Source organism: Chionomys nivalis, chromosome 14 (genome assembly GCF_950005125.1).
Source record: "Chionomys nivalis chromosome 14, mChiNiv1.1, whole genome shotgun sequence".
NCBI classification, from domain to species: domain Eukaryota; kingdom Metazoa; phylum Chordata; class Mammalia; order Rodentia; family Cricetidae; genus Chionomys; species Chionomys nivalis.
In genome coordinates this window covers 49,461,634-49,482,174 of record NC_080099.1, presented here as the reverse complement: position 1 = coordinate 49,482,174, position 20,541 = coordinate 49,461,634, and the positions used below count along the sequence as shown (strand labels likewise).

Genomic DNA, 20,541 nt, shown 5'->3' with positions numbered 1-20,541 from the left:
ATCTTGGTCTGTTAAAATCCCTGCTGTGCAAGCATGAGGACCTGACTTTGTTCCCCATCACCCATATAATGAGCTGGGCATGGTGACACTCCTTCCTTCCTTCCTTCCTTCCTTCCTTCCTTCCTTCCTTCCTTCCTTCCTTCCCTCCCTCCCTCCCTCCCTCCCTCCCTCCCTCCCTCCCTCCCTCCCTCCCTCTCTTCCCCCTCTCTTTCTTTTTATTTTTCGAGACAGGGTTTCTCTGTAGCTTTGGAGCCTGTCCTGGAACTAGTTCTTGTAGACCAGGCTGGCCTCAAACTCACAGAGATCCGCTTTCTCTGCCTCCCAAGTACTGGGATTAAATGCGTGCGCCACCACCGCCTGACTGGTGACACATTTTTAATTTCAGCATCAATGAGGTGGAGGCAGGTGGATCCTTAGGACCCTAGCTAGGCAGCCTATCCTAATTGGTGAGCCTCAAGCCAAAGACAAACTCTGTCTCAACAAAGCAAGGTGTATGGCCCATGAACAATGACCTCTGAGGTTGTCTGTCCTCTGACTGCCAAACATACCTGTGTACTTGAGCATGTACCTTCCCACACATATGTATACTTCACCCCCATTCCCCAGATGAAATATTCAAGATCCCCAAAGTTCCAAACTTTTGGTTTGTTCATGAGATTCTGGAGCATGGGAGAGTCCACTCCTCCCTCCTAAGTTGTAGCTAGTCAGGGCCCGAGGTGAGATTTCTGAGTCTAGCCTATTTCGGAACAGCTCTCCTCTTTAACACGGCATTGATATGCTTAGCTGCAAACCTGCAAATGTATGCAGTTCTATTCCTGACATGGAGCCCGCTAGAATCCTCTTGGCCCGAAGGCATTCCGACGCTCTGATGAGAAAATGTTCAGGAAAGGAATGGAAAACAATTGAACAGCTTAAGTAAGATAAACGTGTCAGGAGCTCTTCCCAAGGAGATAAACTTCTCCTCTGGGATTTACACAGTGCTGGGCTCTGAGCCCTGACCCACTGTCCCGCCTCCTGGAAAGGCTGAAATCCACTCCTGGCTTGACAGGATAAATGAACACCATGGAATCCAGCCCCAGCAATGGGATCATGGGAGCGGAATGTGAGCCTTGTTCAGCCTGTGTGCATGCATGCATGCGTACATGTGTGTGTGTGTCTGTGTGTGAAGGTGCAAGTACATGGCATGTGGGTAGGGTCAGAGGCGAACCTGCAGTGTCTTATTTCTTAGGTTCTTTGTTTTAAACCCCTATATAGTCCCCTCTATATAGGTAAGGAGGAGAAAGAGAGAAGAGAATGGCTGCTCTTTGGAGAGTTGACTGATTCAGTCTGTGTGGGCCCAACTTCCCCACCTCTGCAACATCTCTTCAAGAGTGGCGGTGTGCTCTGGACCCTCTAATATCTAGGTTCAAGAGTAGCTCTCCTGTCCTTCAGGGTTGAGGTAGGGGTGAGGGAAGGAGAGGTATAAACACACGGTGTGGGCTGTCAGGAAGTCGGCTGAGTTCAGCCTTCATGCATTTACAGTTACTGTCTGGTTAGAGCGTCAACCTCATTCCCTGTCTGTGGGATTAGCTGGTCTTTCTAGGGTCCACAGGGCCACAGCTGTGGCTTTGCAATAGTGTGCTCCCTCACAGGCCCTTCTCTTCATAGCTTCTCTCATCCTTCAGGTCTGACCTCAGCCTTAACTCTGTCCTCCGTCTTCAGAAACCTCTCAGAATCTCTCGATAGCAGCAGAGTGAGCACATAGACCCACTGCTTCTCTGCCCTGGAATGTCTCCTCCCAAATACAAATTTAGGGGTGAGAAAGGATGAGCTACAGAGAAATAAGATCCTACACCTGTGCTTTTGAGATTGGATCTCTTTCTAGCTTCCCACTCAGACTGGCCTAGGAATCTCTCTGTTTCTCCTCCCCACCCTTAGAACTACAAGTGTAGTCCCGCTTATGTCTGGCTTTGTTTTTAAACATGTGTTTTTATTTATTCTCTGAGAATTGCCTACATGTGTACAGTGTATTTTGATTGTATCCAACTTTATATTCTCTCTCTCTCTTTAAAAATAAGCCCAGAGTTCAATTAGAGCAGCCTGCAGGGTGTGAGCCCAACCGCTGGAAGACAGGCAGCTTACCTGGGGCCTCATTCTTGACAAACTCCTAACTCTTTCTCCTCCACAGCCTTCAACTAGGAACCGCTCCTCACCTAGGGCAGGGCCTCAGGGTCCCTCCACAGCCCCTTCCGCAAAGCTGGCTGACTTGATCTTATGCAGGTTTTGTTCAGACAGCCACAGAGACGTGGATGCTCCGAAGACACTATTTGACAGCTGTCCTCTCTGAACACGACCTAGTACACTCTTTCACCCCATCTTTCTGTGATTTTCCTTGAGCTCTGGGGTTTGGGGAGTATGGCACAAACGCTTCAACCCAGGGCTGCAAGACAAAGCTTCATCCCGCCTTTAACGTGGGTTCTGGAGGACAAACTTAGAGTCCTCATGCTTGCAAGGCAAGTACTTCGCTGGCTGTGCTATTTCCCCACCCCCTTGCCCTCTCTCTGTACATTTCCATGGTCCATTCTGAGTCCTGTCTGATTTGGCCGCTGCCTTCACCTTATCGTAGATGTCAATCATTATTTCAGTGGTTCCTGATTCATGTGTAGCAAACTCCAACTGCCTTAGCTTGGGCTCGGCTCCTCTATGGTCCAGCTCTTGCCTCCTGTTCTGCTGACCCAACCTCCTTCCTCTCTGGGCTCTTCATTAGCCTGCCTTACTCTTAAACTGTGTCTCTCTTTTCAGTTTTCAAATTTATCTGCCATCTCTTTGCTTTCGGCATCTACCATACTTGAGGGCTTTGAATATTTGCACATTATTTATATATCTTCTCGGCTAAGCCTCAAACTCTTGAAGGCAGAAATATTGTTTCCAGCTCTGTAATCTGCAATTACACAAATACCTAGTAAATGTGTGACTGTCTCTGTGTGCATGCACACACACTTGCCTTTGAAGTTCCTTGCTGAATACAGATGATTCCTGATCCTGGGTGGCTCTAGCTTAATAGTTTTCTGCTGTATGGCAGGGTGAAAGTAAACACACCCAATCCTGTTTTCTTCTGTTCTTTGCTTGCACTACAATAGCCAAGAAATTGCACACGGCAGTCAACGCTTCATTACATGAAGGCACTGCGTTAGATGATTTTACCCAGCTCCGCTGCCAAGAGATGGAAGTGTTCTGAGTGCCCATATCATACAGGAGGGTCAGCTGAGGGTGAGAGCAGGTGGACAAACTACGAGCTACGTCAGAGAAACCCTCCTCAGAACTAAGGGAATATATGATTTTTTAAATAAAGGTTCTAAGGAATAGTGGGGAGTTTTACACCATGGGATTTTATGTGACTCCTGGCCCATGTGGAGCCAGGTACTTGATAGGACCACAACTTTACACTGAAGCCACTAAAGGGAGGAGCTTCAAGGTTATCACACAACTTACTATCTTTCCCAGAGAAAAAAGGGAACTACAGGGGCATGGCCTGATTTCTGAGAGAGTGGTAATGGTAAGTCATTTAAAGAGCCAGTGATACGTGTGTTCACACACATGTATGCATGTATTCTCTGTATGTGCATGTGTATGTGTGTAGAGACCAAAAGACAATGTTGGGTGTTGTTCATTTGTTGTTAGCCCAGTTGCTATTTGAGACACAGTCTCTTACTGGCCTGGGGTCTATCCAAGTCATCTAGGGCTGGTGGTGAGCAAGCCTACTTCTCTGCCTTATACATCACTGGGATTATAAATGTACGCCACCAAGTGCAGCTTTTTAAAATGTGGGTTGTCTATAATCCACAGGCCCGGAGAGGCTAGATAGCAAGGAGGGCCAAAAGAGGGATGCAAGGATTGTCCTGGGAAGGGGAAGCAGAAAAGATCAAGATATCCGGGGTAAACTGGGGGGCGGGGCCATCTATTTATCCCCCAAAATGCATTTGACTTAATGAAATCTTCAATTGACAATGGTTTAACAAAACCAGATCATAGAGTAACAGGGCAAGGAGCAGCTGTGGTTTCGTTGCAGGATGGCTGTTTTTCTAGAAAGTAACACAAGCAGTTTCAAAGAGTTGGCACGGTTACTCTGCCATGCTTCCCGTCCAGTGCTCTATCTTCTTTGAATGTGAAACTGGGCTGGGCTGTCCTCAAATCCTGAGGCATGATGGGGAGTTACTGACCCAATAGATATTGTTATCCTCTTAGTTATACTCCCAATGACAGCCCAGCTGCCCTGCGTGATGGTCTCCCTCACAGAAAGGTCTCTCACTCTAGGTCCACTCTCGCCAGAGATGGGAATGGTATCCTAGGATGGCAGGGTTCATGCACAAAGGGGATGGAGAACAGATACAAGGCTTGGGGTGCTCGACTGCTTGTTCTAGAATTCCAAGCCCTAGGTGTTCCTGCTCTGTTCTTTGTAGAGCCCCAGATGATCGTCTTCACCCCCCTAAAAGAGGGACAACTGGGTCCCGGTGTTCCTCTGTTGTTGGACGCAGCCTGACCTCCAGCGTCCATCTGCACCCGACTGCACCTTTTTGTTTGATTTGTTCTACAGTTGCTTTCCTAGGCTGTTGTTGTGTAGCACAGTCTCAGGTGTGGGCAGATAACAGCAGCTGCCCCCATGCGTAGGTCCGTTCTGAAGTTGTACTTACTCACCGCCATCTGAGAACAGTAAATCAAAAACTCCAGAAACAAACAAATCACGGTTTCAAGAATCTTTTATTCCAGCTTATGGTTATAATTATATCATTTTACTGTGAGTTATTGCAGCTAATTTCTTATTGTGCCTAATTTATATATTAAATCTTAACATAAGTGTGTGCAGAAAAGCCAGATACAAGGGGTTTAATACTGCCTTTGGTTTCAAGCATTCACTAGGGGTTTAGACCAGGTCTCTAGATCAATGGGTAACATCGGTAGCCAGTCTTTTACTTCATAGATGAGAACACAGACATCCACCAATCTGGGGACATCTGGCACTTGGCCAATCCCTGCTTCTCTTCCCCACAGCATTCCTGGGCCTTTCAGCTCTTTTGGCTGGTGGCCATATTCGACTAAGCTTATATCCTCGTTAGCTTCCCAGGGAACATGACATGACACGGGTCTTTTTTGATGGAGTCCAAGTGGAGATAGCACAGCTGAAGAGACTCCTGAGAGGACCTGGGTGTAGTAGGGGACAGTCTTTAAACTCAGCCACACTGGTCTCAGAGTGATTATAGGGCACTGGCAATCTCACCTGGACGGGGTTGGTTAATTGGTTCATTTTCTCCCTGTTGTTCATTTTAAATTGGTGGCTTCTCAGGACGTTTAGAGGTGGGGCGATGATGAATTCTCATTAGCCCACACAGGCAAGCCATGAATCTAGTGAGTTAATGACACAGGAACACAGTGATTGCCTGGTATCTGATTCTTCTGTTCCTGCCCACAAAGCTGGGAGTTAGGAAGCAGGGGTAATACAATTAGCAACAGTTCCACTTGAAAAATGCCAACAAAATGCCAACATTAAGGGCAGAGAAGTCAACTTCATGGCTTAAGGTCCCAAGACCGGTACAGAGGAGCTAGGACCCAAACCCAGGGCTGATGGAGTTCACTCGTGGTTGTTGAACACAGCTCTCATCTTGAAATACTATTTATCAAGAAATCAGTGTTTCAGCCAGTGGCCCGGTTACTGAGCTTCATCCTTCCATTTGTTTTATATAGCTGGTACCAGTGAGGGGAAAAGGTCATTCTTCCTCCTGTTTTCTTGCCAGAACTGGACAATTTTTGCCCCATGAACATAGATACAATGCTATACAAGAGAAAAGCCACCAATAGGTGGCATTTACTGTTTCCTAGACACTTGATAAAGAATGCTCAGTTACATTTCAAATTTATTTGTTAACGTTTTGTGTTGGGTTGATGGGAGATGAAGGTACCTTTTAACTCTGGCACCTGCCGTTCTCCCCAAATGTCAAGGACTGACATTTGATGCCATTATCCTCAATCTGCTTACAAATGTCATACTTCTGTTCATCCTCACCTAGGTCCAACCATCTCATGCTCACCGAGGAGAACTTGCATGCTAGTGAGATGAGACCTGCATTGTACATGGAGACCTGTGTATCCAGATGTTCTCTATTCCTTGTAGAACCAATGCCAGCCTCTGGGTGGCCATCGAGTCCCTGCAAGAGGTGTTCTGCACCTCGATTCTTCATATCTGTATCAGTTTCCTGGCAGGCACCCAGCGTTCTGCAGTAAGAGTTTTGGGGTGCCCTTGAGGGCTTCCCAGTGCTGACAGTGGTGGCACTTAGTGGGTGTGCTTTCTCTCCGACAGCCACAAACACCTTGCAGGGAGGTGAAGACTGCTACCCCTCAGATGAAGTATTCCTTCTTGCTGTTGTCCCCGGCGTCCTGGAGGGCGGGGTCGCTTTGCAGGGCTGCATCGGCACTCTCGGCGAACTCTGTGCCTTTGGCCTCATTGGTGTGGTAGGTGCCCTTGTGCCTGTACAAGTACCGAAGCATGAGGAAGAGGAGGCAAACCAGGACCAAAGCCACTGCAGTGATCACAGCTGCAAGAAAGACAGGATGCAAGTTAGTCAAGGCAGACAGGGGCAGTGTTGCAGTATGACTTTGTCCTCTGGGCACAATGTCCTGCCATCTTGGAGTAGAGTTCACCTTGGCAAGGCCGGGTAGCCATGGCCAGTCAGTGAAATAAGGCAGCGGTATCTGGGTCTATGGAACTACTGACCTTTCCTGGTTGACAGGGGAAGAAAGGATCCCAAAGAATCACCGGGGAAGAACAATCTCTATTTGCTATCTCATGTCTATGCATGATTGAGCATGCATGTGATGCATCATAGGAAATGACATGCATAGCATACAAAGGCTCACATAGCCAGAGTCCATCAATCAACACAAAATTCACCCAATGACTGACCAAATATGAGCCGAACAAGGATGCCCCCCATGAACTTGCCAAACTGGACTGAAATAAAAAATCCCATGAGGTCTCAACCCTACACAAAGACCTATAGGCAACTGAGGGAAGCTGTGAGTGGGAGAGGTGGCCTTCCTCAAGGAAAAGTACACCAGCTGGTTGACTAGTACCAAATGGTCACTTAGAAATTTAGAAGCCCAAGGGCAATAATCCCATGGAAAGTGTTTCATCTTTGCTCACTAGGTTTGAAGTTGTAGAATTTAACTATCTTCACTTTAGAAGGAAGGGTTCCTGGAGTAATAATGTTGGGAAATATAGCTCCCATATCTCATTTGTATTAAATGATTTCCTAAGTTCCTTACGACTGTCACAGGAACGATTTCCTAAGCTCCCTGTGACTGTCGAGAAAAGGTAGGGCTCAGGGTCCAAATGACGAGACAATGATCAGCTAGACAAAATTGACAGGTGTCTTTGATGGCTTCCTGTTGCTTCTTTATTTTTAACTGAAGATGATCTCTGAGCTCTGCACCAGTGAGTGAGAAGAGGGGATCACAAAGAGGGAGCAAAGCGAGACACACCACAAACTTGCTTGCTCTTGGGCCACAAGTGGGGAGCCACCAGCCCAGGGTCCAACCTTTAGATGGAGGTGTGAGTCAGGACAGTGTGGGATGAGGGAGATGTGAAGTCCTCAAAGCCTGGGCTAGCTTGTCGACTTGTACCCAAAACTGCCTTACAGGGTTAGGACACACTTGCTAGCTGCTTTCTTTTCTTCCCAAACCAAGCAATCCTCCTGTAGTCTCTCTCAAATGCAGCCATGGAGAGCAGACGAGACCCTCACAAGCAATTGAATCCCCTGCTCCTTTTGAATCTGGGAGCAAGCCTAGCTGATGCCCAGAACTCTGACAACCTTGGATTATAACCCCACTTTTATCTAATGCCTTCCTGCTTTGAGACTCCTGGCACACAGACTAGGTCACGTGGTGTGAACCTCTACCTCCTTTCACCACCCCCAAACTCTAAGAGTCAGAACTGCTTTTGTTTTCTGGAATTGGAGGCTTTCTCCCTTCAGAATCCCTACCCTGTTACACATGGCACCTCTCCGTCTCCTAAGGCCTTCCCACTTCAGAACCTCTCATGGCCGCTATAGCCATGGCGCTCCGACCACACTACCCCAAATAAAGCTCTTCAGTAATGGACTTTGTCCCAGTTTCCTTTTCTACTAATCTGGTTTTATCACTATTTTTTTTTATTTGTAACACATAGATGGCTCATTCTCTAGCCTGAGCCACTGGGGATACAAGGTCCAGAGACAGGATGTCTTTTGATACATGTAGCAAGCCCCTTTTTGTTCACAGTCCACCAGGCACCATATGTAACACTTCCAACCAGAATGGGAGTATTCCTTTCTATCCCCAAAGACCCCTCCAGGGGCAGGGACATGGTTTCATCCATGGTTCCTGCCTCTGCCCCTGACTGGGTTCCTGCCCTGGCTTCCCTCAAGGATGGACTGTGACATGGAAGTTTACGTTAAATAAACCTTTTCCTCCCTGGGCTTTTCTTGGTTGAGGTGTTTATCACAGCGACTAGAAGCAAACTACAACAGGAGAGAAGCACCAGACATTACCATCCCTTTTCCACCTAGGTCCTCAAGCCAGTTCTGCTCAGGGTCTTTCTTGGCTTCTAGAAGGGCACTCCCATGCCAGCTCACCTGCAATGATGGCGATCTCCATCACGCTGTAGGACATCCCTGGGTTAGGCTCTGTGGACACAAGTGAAAACCTATGGTGAGAAAGGAAGACTCCCCACAATCAGAAACCAGTATGCACCCCCTGGTCAGTTGTAAGCAGCTTGGTGATTGCCTGCAAAGAGAAGAGCACAGTGCACACAGACCCAGTTCTGCATGGCTACTGAACCAGGCTGAGAATACCCCGTGAATCCCAGGGCACTCCAGAACCATGCCACTCCCCATTAAACCCCAGCACAGATGCCAATGCTCACACCTTGTAGATACCCATTGACTTTTCCCCCTGGGTATAATATATTCACCACCTTGGAGCGAAGACTACCTTGGCCAGGTATCTATGGCATCGCAATGAACAGAAAAAACGAAGGTAGCTATGTTTGTTTATGATAATGGCAATGGGACTTTTGATACCCTCTAATAGAAGGAGGGAGCAGGTCTTAAGACCCTCAGCTGAGCCGGGTCGTGGTGGCGCACGCCTTTAATCCTAGCACCCGGGAGGCAGAGGCAGGCGGATCTCTGTGAGTTCGAGGCCAGCCTGGTCTACAAGAGCTAGTCCCAGAACAGGAACCAAAAGCTACGGAGAAACCCTGTCTCGAAAATCCAAAAAAAAAAAAAAAAAAAAAAAAAAAAGACCTTCACCTGAGATTGGGTCATGACTCTCTTCTAGCTTTTCCCAGATCCAAGTGATCTTTGGAGATACTAAGGCACACAGGACACACAAGTGTTGTGATAGTTTGTCTGTATTCTGACAAATAAAGCTTGCCTGGAGTTCAGAGGATGGAGTTAGAGTTCAGGAGGTCTGTACAGGGAGGAGACAGGAAGTGACAACACGGGACAGAGAGAGGAAGTGATAAGGCGGGGTGTAGACGGGATCTTGGCCCTGAGAATCCAGAGAGGTAAGAAGTGACTGTTCCTTCGTTCCTCTAATCTTTCAGTTTTCACCCTTGATATCCGAGTATGAGTTTGTATTGTTAAGACTAATTAGGATCACGCTTCATCTGCCGCCCACTGTAGGGAGCCATGTGTAACCAGACATTTCTCTCCCACTCGCCTGTTCCCAAATACCCAGCAGCTACTTCCCAAATTACCACACAGAGGCTTAATATTACTTATAAATGCTCAACCAATAGCTTGGGATTAATATGAACTAGCTCTTAACTTTTAAGCTAAACCATATTCCTTATTTACGCTCTACCACAAGGTGGTACCTTTTCTCAGTACGGCATGCCCATCTTACTTTCTTGGCACCTGGCTGGTGATTCCTGACTCCACCCTCCTTCCCATCATCTTTAGTTTGTTCTCCTATACTTCCTGCCTGGCTGCTGGCCAATCAGTATTTTATTAAACCAGTTCCAGCGACAAGTCATCATGGTATCCAAGAGGATTATTCTATAACACAGAAGGTTAACCAAAAGACTCCATGATACAGCTTCCATGAGTACACAATTCAAGATATGGGACTGATTGCGTGTATATGTGTGTGTGGTATGTGTATATGTTTGTATGGTTATGTGCATGTTTGTTAATAGGTACCTGTGTACTTGTGTGTGTATGGAGGTCAGAGATCTGTCTTGGTGACTTTGCACCTTATTTTTTGAGACAAAAATCTATCTATCTATCTATCTATCTATCTATCTATCTATCTATCTATCATCTACCTACCTACCTACCTACCTGTAACAGAACCTAGACCTCACTAATTCTGCTAAGATGGCTGACAACTGGGTTGTATGACTCCTCTTTCTCTGGCCCTCTAGTTTTAGGATTACAGATGCATCCTACTACACCTGCCCATTTTATGGATTTTATGGATGCAAATTCAAGTTCTTATGACACTTTTCCAGCTGAGCCATCCCCCCAGCCCCTGATGTGTCTATTTTTGGGTTATCCACATTCCTTTAAGTAAACTTTTACCCATGCTCTCGACAAGAAGCCCCCCAAAACTCACTGGCTGTTCAAATTGGATTTTGATGGAATCACTACTTCAGTCTGCCACTGGAGCCATATCTGGGGCAAACAGATAACTGTTCATATCTTCTTAGGAAAAGTTAGCGCAATACCACTGCATCCGGTCACAGAAGCCCACATTGGCTAGACACTCATCTGTGGTAGGATGAAGATCGGCACCACTGTGTTTTTAACACAGGCCAGTTGATGGTCTGCTCACACCAAGTCTGGCTTTGTTATTGCCTTACACCTGTTCTCTCAATGGTCTTCCTGAGAGATGCTGGTCACCATCGGCCATTCCACAGGTTGAACGTTCAAGCTCAGGATGTGATGTGTCTTTGGTCACACTGCTCATTCAGTGGCAGCCTGGGACTTCATTACTCACTTGGTGTATACTTTCAGTCTCTCCCCGAGTTTGCTCCCCAAACCCAGATCTTTGTATTAACTGTACAGTGGGAAAGGCCCATCCTATGGAGCTATCCAAGTTACTGAGGTTGCTGCTAGTACTTGCCTGTGGCTTCTGGATCTGGCACACTGCAACCTCCTTTAGTGCTTCCTCTAGCTACTACAAGTGACATCTCCTCTCCTTGGGGACACAGGGGAGTAGGGGATTCATTAGACTCTGGAGATAGCAGTACTAAATTAGAAATCTCAGTACAAGCTGAAACAGAGTGGGACACACCAAGCTCAGGGAATCGCTGCAATTGTAGTGAAATGAGACCTTTCTCCCCAGGGCAGTTACCATGTACTTGCCTGATTCTGATAAAACACTGGCTGCTAGAGTCTGGCGGGGCAGTGGGTTGAACATAGCCAGGATGGGAGCCTGGGGTCAGCCAAAGGGCCTGGGCAGGTCTGCTTCCCTGGCTCTGCCACCCACCTACCCCCACACAGCTTGTCTTCTAGGCTCAGACTATATCCATTCCACAGATTCTTTCCTTGGTGTCATCTCCAAAATGTTGGAACTCTGTTGCAACTTGGCTACACCTTCTCCAATAGCCTCTCCCAGGCTCTCTCCAGGGGCGGTGACCTTATCACATGGTGCCAAGACTCCCAGTCTCTTCAGGATCCCTTCAATCCTCGGGCTTTTACTGCAATGGACGCTGCACCTTCACCAGTGGTCTCTTCTAGCTTCCCACAGTGCCAAGCCTCAGCTGCTGTCCACGAGCAAAACCAGTAACCCGCTAGAAAACTCTTCCACATCGCCAAGTTTGGCTGCCCGCATGAGATGCAGCCTTGGCCCTTACTGGATCACAGCTCCTGTGTGCTGGATTCCTGAAGGAATCCTTCCAGAAGGTTTTACCACGGAGATTCTGGTTTCATTTAACTACCAGTCATTTCTCAGCCCCAGATGACAAGCAGCAATTTTCCCAACAAGGCAAAGGTTTCACGTTAGTCATTCTGGGTCTCTTGGAAGTCACAGCTGATTCATCATTACAAGCAGACCAGAACCTCCGATTCCTAATAGCACACAAATGGCCCTAATGGAGTCTTTGCTTCCCTCTGAACTTTACAAGGCAGACCTCCATCACCTGTACTGCTCTCAGTATTATTCTCTAAGTTCCCATGAAACAGCCCACTGGGCTCTCAGCACTCAGTGGATTTTCTGATCTAAAGTTCAAATGCCTCCACAATCCTCCCCAAAACACATGGTCAGGTCTGTAACAGCAATACACCATGAACCTAGCACTGATTTCTGTCTTAGGGTTTCTATTGCCTGGGATAGCCTGAGACTGTCCACTTGGGAAATACTGAATAAGTATAAAACTAAAGCATGAACGGATGCATGCACATATGAGAAAATGGATTTAGCGGTTGGAATTCTGTGTGACCTATAAAAGTATATATTTATTTAGCTCAAAGTTCTGGAGGCTTGGGAGTTCAAGATCGTGGTGCTAACATCTGCTGAGGGTCTTCTTATTGCATCAGTAAATAGCAGTAGGAATCCCATGATAATTTGCAATGTTATCCTCCACACAGTACAGCCACCATCTTCACTACAGAAGCTATGACTACTTTCAAGGGACCCTCAAGATTAGGTCTGTTGACATTTTCTCATAGAAGTAGGGAGTGGGGAGGGTCGTTGGATTCTTGCCTGGATTTCAGCCATTCCCTCCTGCACCCCTATACTATCTATATGAATTTTGTAAGTTGTGGTGGAACCCTGGGTCTCAGCAAAGCCAGATTGCCAAGACAGGTGTCTCCATTATGGGAGGACATAGTCCTGTTACAGGGAGACATAGGACACCATGGAGGAGATAGACTTGGGCTTCAAAGGTCATGTCGGGATGGGCATCCTTCCCTGTGTACCTGTTGTGGTTTGGATGAGAAAAATGTCCCCCATAGGCTCATGGATTTAAATTCTTTGTTCCCTGCTGGTGGCACTGTTTGAGAAGGTTATGGAACTTTTAGGATGAGGAGCTGTGGGGGAGGAGTAAGTCACTAGGGCAGGCTTAGAGAGTCACAGCCCCACCCCACTTCCAGTACTTACTGTCTGCTTCCTATGTGCTGTTCAGATATGGTCTCTCAGTTCCTTGCTCCACCATGCCGGTCTCCTGCCATGCCTCCCCAACCACTATGGACTAGCCCTCTAGAACTGTCAACCTAAATAAACTCTTCCCTTTGAAAATTTCTTTGGGACATGGTATTTTAATCACAACAGAGAAATAACTAGTAAGTGCCACTTGGACTCATGCTTAGGAGGTTCTATGCCCAGGATTTGCTCACAAGAGGACCGCGGGGGGGGGGGGGGGGAGCAGGATGCCATAACTCACAACTCAAGATTTAGGTGCCCAGGCTATTGCTACATGTTCCTCTGCTATTATCCTTCTACCCTGTCCAGAAATTCGTTTACACCACACACACAAATGGCACTCACATTTACCTCACAACTGACCAGCTCACTTGAGCGATAGTACATACAGAAAAAGAAGAAGACTTTGTGACCAATCTTCTGACAGAGAATAAAACAGCATCTTCTTATCCCGAGTCCAGGACAGCAGCCCTATACAACTGAAGAATGGGTAGTGTGGAGCCACTTCTGTCATACAGGCTCTCGTCCAGGGAGGACCCGTGTTAAGGGTGGACTGTGAGGCATACAGGGTATTAAAGGCAGTAAGGGCTAAGGTGACAGTTCATCAGTGAAATCCTGGCCTCAGAAGACAAGAACCCGAGTCTCATCCTCACTATCTGAATTAAACAAAAGGACACACAAACAAGCCCAGGTGTGGTGGCATCTGCTCATAATCCCAGTGGGGGGAAATGGAGAGAGGTGGATTCCTAGGCTACCAAGCCAATGGACTCGGCTGCAGGCCAGTGAGAGACCTTGTCTTGAAAACAAACACGCAATGCATGGTAGCCAAGGATGACAGAGTTGTCTTCTGACCTCCACATGCGCACATTCCCATATGTGCACCTGCACATGTGTGAACACACACATACAAAGAAGGTGCCAAGTATTCTCATATATTCATGGAGGACTGTAAACAAAGAAGAAGATACTGTGTCCCCTAGCTCCAACCCCCACAGACACGGCCTGAACAGAATTTCTAGGAAACTCAAAAAGACGGAAGGAGAGAGAAAGGATTCCAGTAAAGCTTTGCTGGATGTCAGGCTCCTGGGGGAACTGGGGGACCAGGAATCTGCTGGAGCTACATCAACACCACACTGTTTATGCCTGTGGAAAGTTGGTTAGTATCATCAGATAACTGAACAGGCTAGATATCTGGACAATGCCAAGGAGAAGCCCACTCCAGGAGCGGCGGGTGTGGCTTTAACACACAGGAATAGGCATGCGGAATACATGACAATGAGTCTCGCTGTCAAGCTGACTGATCCACTGAGCACCACAGGGAAAGGAAACCAAGTTGCTTGGGAGCTGAAGTCAGGGACAGCAGTTGCCGTGTGACAGGAGTGATCCACTGTCCATGCTTGGGAAAGGCCAACCTCCCTGGACACAATCAGAGAAGGCTGAGAGCCTGGCCGCGAGGCAGGACAGAAAGTGGGGAATGGCCAGTGAGGTGGTTCAGAGGGTAAAAGTGCTTGCCACTACAAAGGCTGATGACCTGAATTTCATCCCTGGACCCCACATGGTAGAAGAAGCAAACTGGCTCCTGCAAGCTGTCTTCTTGCCTCCACATTCGCAATATATGTGTGCGTACACACACACACACACATATATGTATATACACAGATGCACACAGAGTAAATCACTATATAAATAAAAAACTCAGAAAACGAGAAAAATGCAGGGCATGTTATGAGGAAAGAGATGAACTGCTCACTATGGAATCCAGCAGAAGCTTTTCATCAACAAAACAAGAATTATAACATAGATCCTAATTTCTTACAGCCTTTATCTTTCTCAGCTATAAACCTGCGATTCTTTAGAAATCTCACCAGAAATGTTGTCTACAAGGAAAGGAAATGTATCAAACTATTTGTGCAACCTTAGTGATCTCTGGTTTTTAACCTCAGCAGTTTACAATTCTATCCGAGACATCTCTAGAATCAGTTCACTTATCTATCTAACTCTTAGCAAAAGACCAAGAAGGAAAAAGAGTTTCTGAGCAATCTTTAGTGGTTTAGCTTGAGATCCAGTGAAATGGTGTGTATGGTATGACAGTTAATCTTGGTTCCCAATTCTCAACTTGACTGTATCTGAAATCAGCTAAATCTAAGGCAGCTTGGCACATCTGCAAAGGATTTTCTTCATCAGATCAGGCAGGGAGACCAACCCTAAACCTGGTCTACACTTGTGGAGGTAGCCAGGACAAAAGGACATGGAAGAAGGAGACTATGCCATTTATCCAGTTGCCATCACTCTTGTTGGGAAGTCTATCTGTGATGGTGTAGCATCCATCACAAATATTAGAACCTACTTCTTTGGGATCCCAATGTAGACTACAGGAATCCTCCAGCACTCCAGTGCCAGACTGAAATTCCTGAGATATTCAATCCTGAGAGACTACAGGATTCTCAACCGCTCCCTTATGAGACAGTAATTACTGGGACTACCTGGACCGTATCCTATGAGTCAATGGACAAAGAAAACCCTTTAAATACACACACTCCTTCTGAATTCAGGTTCTTTAGAGGACCCTGGCTAATACAAATAGATAGCATCACTATTAGCTGTGACTCACCCTTTAGAGATTTGAGAGACTTGGAAATCCTCTTACTTTCTGTGCATTTTAAGAAGCCACACATTCAGGCTCTCACACGCATCTTCTTGAGTACCTTTTTTTTTCTAACCTCCACGCTTAAGGCTATATTAAAATATCTTTAATAAAATCTCCTCTTCATTATCCTAGCTACTCCTGAAATTCTTTCCAGTGTCAACACTGTGAAACCTGGTTTGGCTTTAATCAATGACCAGAAAGATCTAGGGGATTTCCTTAGGTAGACGAGGGGGGCAGGGTGGGGCAATGTTGGTGCCCCCATGTTTCACTATGAGAATTTGTTTGGTTATGAATAGTAAAGGAAGGGGATACCACTTTGATCATCTGTGGAACACGGTATGTAAGCACTGTGGAGGGAAGGAGCTAATAATCTTGGATCATGGTGTCCTTCTCCAGTGCCCCCTTATCTTTCTTGAGGTGGGATTACACCTTGGGGTAGTATAAAACTTTTCCTGCCAGTGTTCTTTCCTCTCAGAGACTCCTCTCATTCTTGGCAAAGCAGAGGTAGGAAATCCTGAACGGTGGGAAACGATGCACCCACCCTCAAGCTCACCCTCAAGCTCAAGTGTGCATGCACAAGAATCCCCCGAGAACCTAGAGAACCACAGATCAGCCTGCCTCTACCCCAAGACCCTAGGTAGTCAGTGATAGGGGACAGAGTACTTAGAGGTCCTTATGTGACTAAGAGGAGAATCTAAGCTGTCATTTTCCAGGATCCATCTACCTTGGTTTTTGAAACAGGGTCTCTCATCGACTTGGAACTAGCTGATTAGGCTGGGCTAGCTCGCTAGTGAGCTCTGGGGATTCTCTAGTCCTCCTGACTCTGCTACTCTAGTGCTGAGATTACAACATGTGGCATTACGCATGGCTGTTTTTAAACATGGATTCTGGGGGAATCAAACTCAGGTCCTCATTTCTCAAGCAAGCCCTTCACCAACTCTGCCATCTCCCCATCTGATCTGAGAACTCACAGTTCTCATATATTCTCATATATGCTGCTGCTGGAGCCTGGATCTAAGAATCACTGAGCTCATGCCTGAATCTAAGGACCATTGTGCTCAAGGCTACTCATCTATAGACTGCAGGAATGCTAAGCATTACACCCCAGCCTGAAAAGGGGTGACAACAGGTTTTGGTAAATAGACCCAAAGGTCCCCATACTTCTCCTATCAAACAAAAATGAAATCACATCACACCTCTCTCCATCATGACTCCTGACTAGAGTCCCCTTTCTTTTCAGGAACCAGTCAATGTCACTAAAAACCTAGCACAATCAAGGACTGAGAATCTGTCACCTGCCTCTTCTCTGCCTGCCCCCATAACTGTTGCTGGGGACAGGGGAGATAACTCTTATACATAACTCTGATAAATGCTCATATCCTTCTGATCAATGGCTTATGAGATCACAGTGTTTTCAGCCTTGCTCTCTGGAGGCTAAGCAAGACCTTAGCTGAATACACACAGCACTGAATACACACGGTAAGGGACTACAGAGAGACAGTGGAGGGAACCAGCACTGCTGATCACACCGAGACAGTGGAGGAACCAGCACTGCTGAGCATACTGAGACAATGAAGGGAACCAGCAAAACTGCTAATCACACTGAGACAGTGGAGGAACCAGCACTGCTGAGCACACTGTGACAATGGGGGCGGGGAACCAACACTGTTGTTACTTTAAGGGCATCTGAGTTGTGAAGAGGAGGTGCAGAAATGCTTCTCCAAAAGAAGGGCTCTTCACTTCCCAAATGACAAAGGAGACAGATATCCCCAGCTGTCATGAGGACAGGAGGGGATTATTCATCCCTTTCAGCATTAGCCTCACAGCTCTGAGCTTCTTTAGAGATGATGTAGCTCAGGCAGACCTAGACACAATCTGTTACAGCCCCACCCAGGCACTTACAGAGAGAAGATGCTGAGGATGCCATGAGATGCTCTTATAGGCTCTACCTGCCCAGTGCACATCCCTGCAAGGTCAGCACACTTGCTATACACAAACAGATTGGTGAGTGATTGGTGGCTCAGCTCTGGCACTCAGGCCTGAACTGTCCTCGGGGAGTGAGATGGTGCTTATGTTTTTGCACATTCAAGATGGTTGCCCAACCATGCAGTATTATTGTTAGTCCGTGCTGAGGATCAAGTACAGTGCCGGGCATAGGTCAGACCATCCGGATATTAGTTATTATCATTGCCAATAGTGTTGTCATGACCTGGGTTAAGATGGTATGTTGGTTTGAAGGAGAATGGACTCATAGGCTTATATATATTTGAATGCTTAGTCACCAGAGAGTGGAACTGTTTGGGAAGGATTAGGAGGTATGGCCTTGGAGTGGGTGTGGCCTTGTTGGAGCTATGTCACTGGGGGTGGTCTTTGAGGTTTCAAAACCCTGCACCAGGCCCAGTCTGTCTGTCTATGTGTCTGCCGGCTCCTCTCACTTGCTGCCTGTGGGGCAGGATGTAAAGCTCTGAGCTATTGCTTCAGTGCCATACCTGTCTGCCTCCCACCACGACGGTCACAGTCTAACCCTCTGAAACTGTGAGCAACCCCTCAATTAAACACTTTTTAAAAATAAGAGTCACCTTATTCGTGGTGCCTCTTCAAAGCAATAGCACAACAATTAAGCCTGATAAAATTCTAAAAGATAGGCAAAATCGATGTTTTTATATAGCATATGGCAAATCTGTCACCCAAATGATGAAATAAACCCTCTAGGTATGGAATCTGGAGAAATCATTTGGAATGGGAAAAAGGTCCGTGTTCAGGGAAGTGTGTTGCATCGTGGCTTGGAAACAGAAAATTAGGCACTGAGGATAAGTCAGTTGGTAAAGTATTTGCCATGCAAATATAAGGATCTGGATTTGATACCCAAAATCCACGCTAAAAAGACTAGTTATGGTAGTATTAGTAAACACTAATAATCTCAGTGCTGGGGAAGCAGAGATAGGCAAATCCCGGAGACTTAGTAGCTGGAATACCAGGCCAGTAAGAGACCCTGCCTCTAGAAACAAGACAGAGGGCATATCTGGAAGTGTTGAAGAGAGGTGAGACAACAGCCATGCTAAGGGGGATAAAACACTCCATCCTGCAGGAAGGCTCATTAAGCCCAGGATGTCCACCACTCCAAACACCTAAGAAAGTCCTAGAAACTGACCAGACTTTCTAAGTTCCCTCTATCCTCTGCTGTGGGTGACCCTTCTGTATGCTGTGAAGATGCATTCCTCTCACTGGTTAGTAATAAAGCGGTTTGGTCTATGGGCAAGGAAGGATAAGGTTGGGCATAACAATGGTGTAGACGTGAGGAAACAAAGGCATGGCAGTGTCATGGGGACAGCTTGGTTGGGTCACTGGTCTGGGGATGCCCATGGACCTGAGAAGTGGAGATGTTAATTGGAGGAGGATAAGCTAGAAGGAGCTGAGGTTGGCAGCAAGCAGGGTGAGAGACATGCCGACTCACTGAGTGGAGTCCTCACTGCTGATGTCATCTAGTACAAGAGCCAAGACTATGTGGCCAAAGTCAAATGGAATCTATGGTCACAATGGAGGGATACTACCTATGTGTGCTTGCAGGAGTCACCTATGAGAGAGACAGCACATGGCGGCCCACAGGGGCCACTTTGTGCTTTGTGGAGGGAGGAGGAAGACATTCTACTTTAAAGAGCCCAGGAGGAGTAAGAAGGCAAAAGACTCCTATAAAGTACCTATGGTAAACATACGCTGAAAATAGGAGGTATAGGGAAATTACAGCCACAGTTAGCTTAGACAGCAGACTGGGATTTTTATCTATTAAGAAGTATATAGGATCTGTACCTATGTGAAGAAAATTATACTGAGAAACAGCAAAGAATCAGGTGGATATACAAAACACACTCTTAGGATGGCTGAACGTTTAAAACACAGTATTCTTCTAATCTTAATTTTTGAGATTTAACAGAATTCCCCACCCAAATTTCAAGAAAGATTCTGCTTCCATCTTACCAATGACCTCCGGTGGAGTCTCGCTGTTGTAGAATATTTTAAGGTGTGTTGCTTTTGTTTATGCTTCATTTGTTTAATTAACTCGGTGAAGCTGTGGCTCTTTGCCTGTCTAAAACACCTGATGGTCTAATAAAGAGCTGAATGGCCAACAGCAAGACAGGAGAAAAGTTAGATAGGGTTGGCAGGCAGAGAAGGAGGACTCTGGAAGGAGAGAGGGACAAGAGAACAAGGAAAGGAGGACGTCAGAGGCCAGCCACCCAGGCACCCAGACAGCCACAGAGTGAGAGTGAAAGTGAGATACACAGACAAAAGGTAGATGGGATAATTTAAGAAAAGCTGGCAAGAAACGAGCCAAGCTAAGGTTGGGCATTCATTAGTAATAATAAAGCCTCAGTGTAATCTGTTTGGGAGCTGGGTGGTGGCCTCTCCCCAAAGCCAAAAGAATAAAGAGTAAAAAACAAACATCAGCATCTTACCTTCATCTAATGAGATTTTAGATGAAGTCAAGGGTAATAATGGTGAAATAGATACATTAGATTTTTAAGGAATGCTTTGGAAGAATAAACCACTGGGGGTGATTCCCCATTTCTTAGAGTTTTATTCTGAGAACAGAACAAAATCATAGTAGAATTGCTACAGGAACCCTAGCGCAGCCAGTTCTAGCAAGCAGAACCACCGGGATGTAAGGGAAGTTTCAGGAAGGAGATATTCAAAGAGGGAGAATCTTAAGCTGTTTTAAAGTTCTGTCCAAGTCATTGACTGGT

General features: G+C 46.5%; 1 protein-coding gene across 1 annotated transcript in view; it reads right to left on the bottom strand.

Moving 5' to 3' along the window:
• Positions 1–4,724: 4,724 nt before the first annotated feature.
• The window catches only part of Gypc (glycophorin C (Gerbich blood group)), a 44,203-nt gene continuing 28,386 nt past the window's right edge, over positions 4,725–20,541 (bottom strand). Inside the window, exons 2-3 of the mRNA XM_057788872.1 lie at positions 8,643–8,693; positions 4,725–6,566 (exon numbers count right to left, since the gene is read on the bottom strand). Coding sequence (XP_057644855.1) covers positions 6,370–6,566; positions 8,643–8,693 — 248 coding nt within the window. The 3' untranslated portion in view covers positions 4,725–6,369. The remainder of the gene's footprint in view (positions 6,567–8,642; positions 8,694–20,541) is intronic.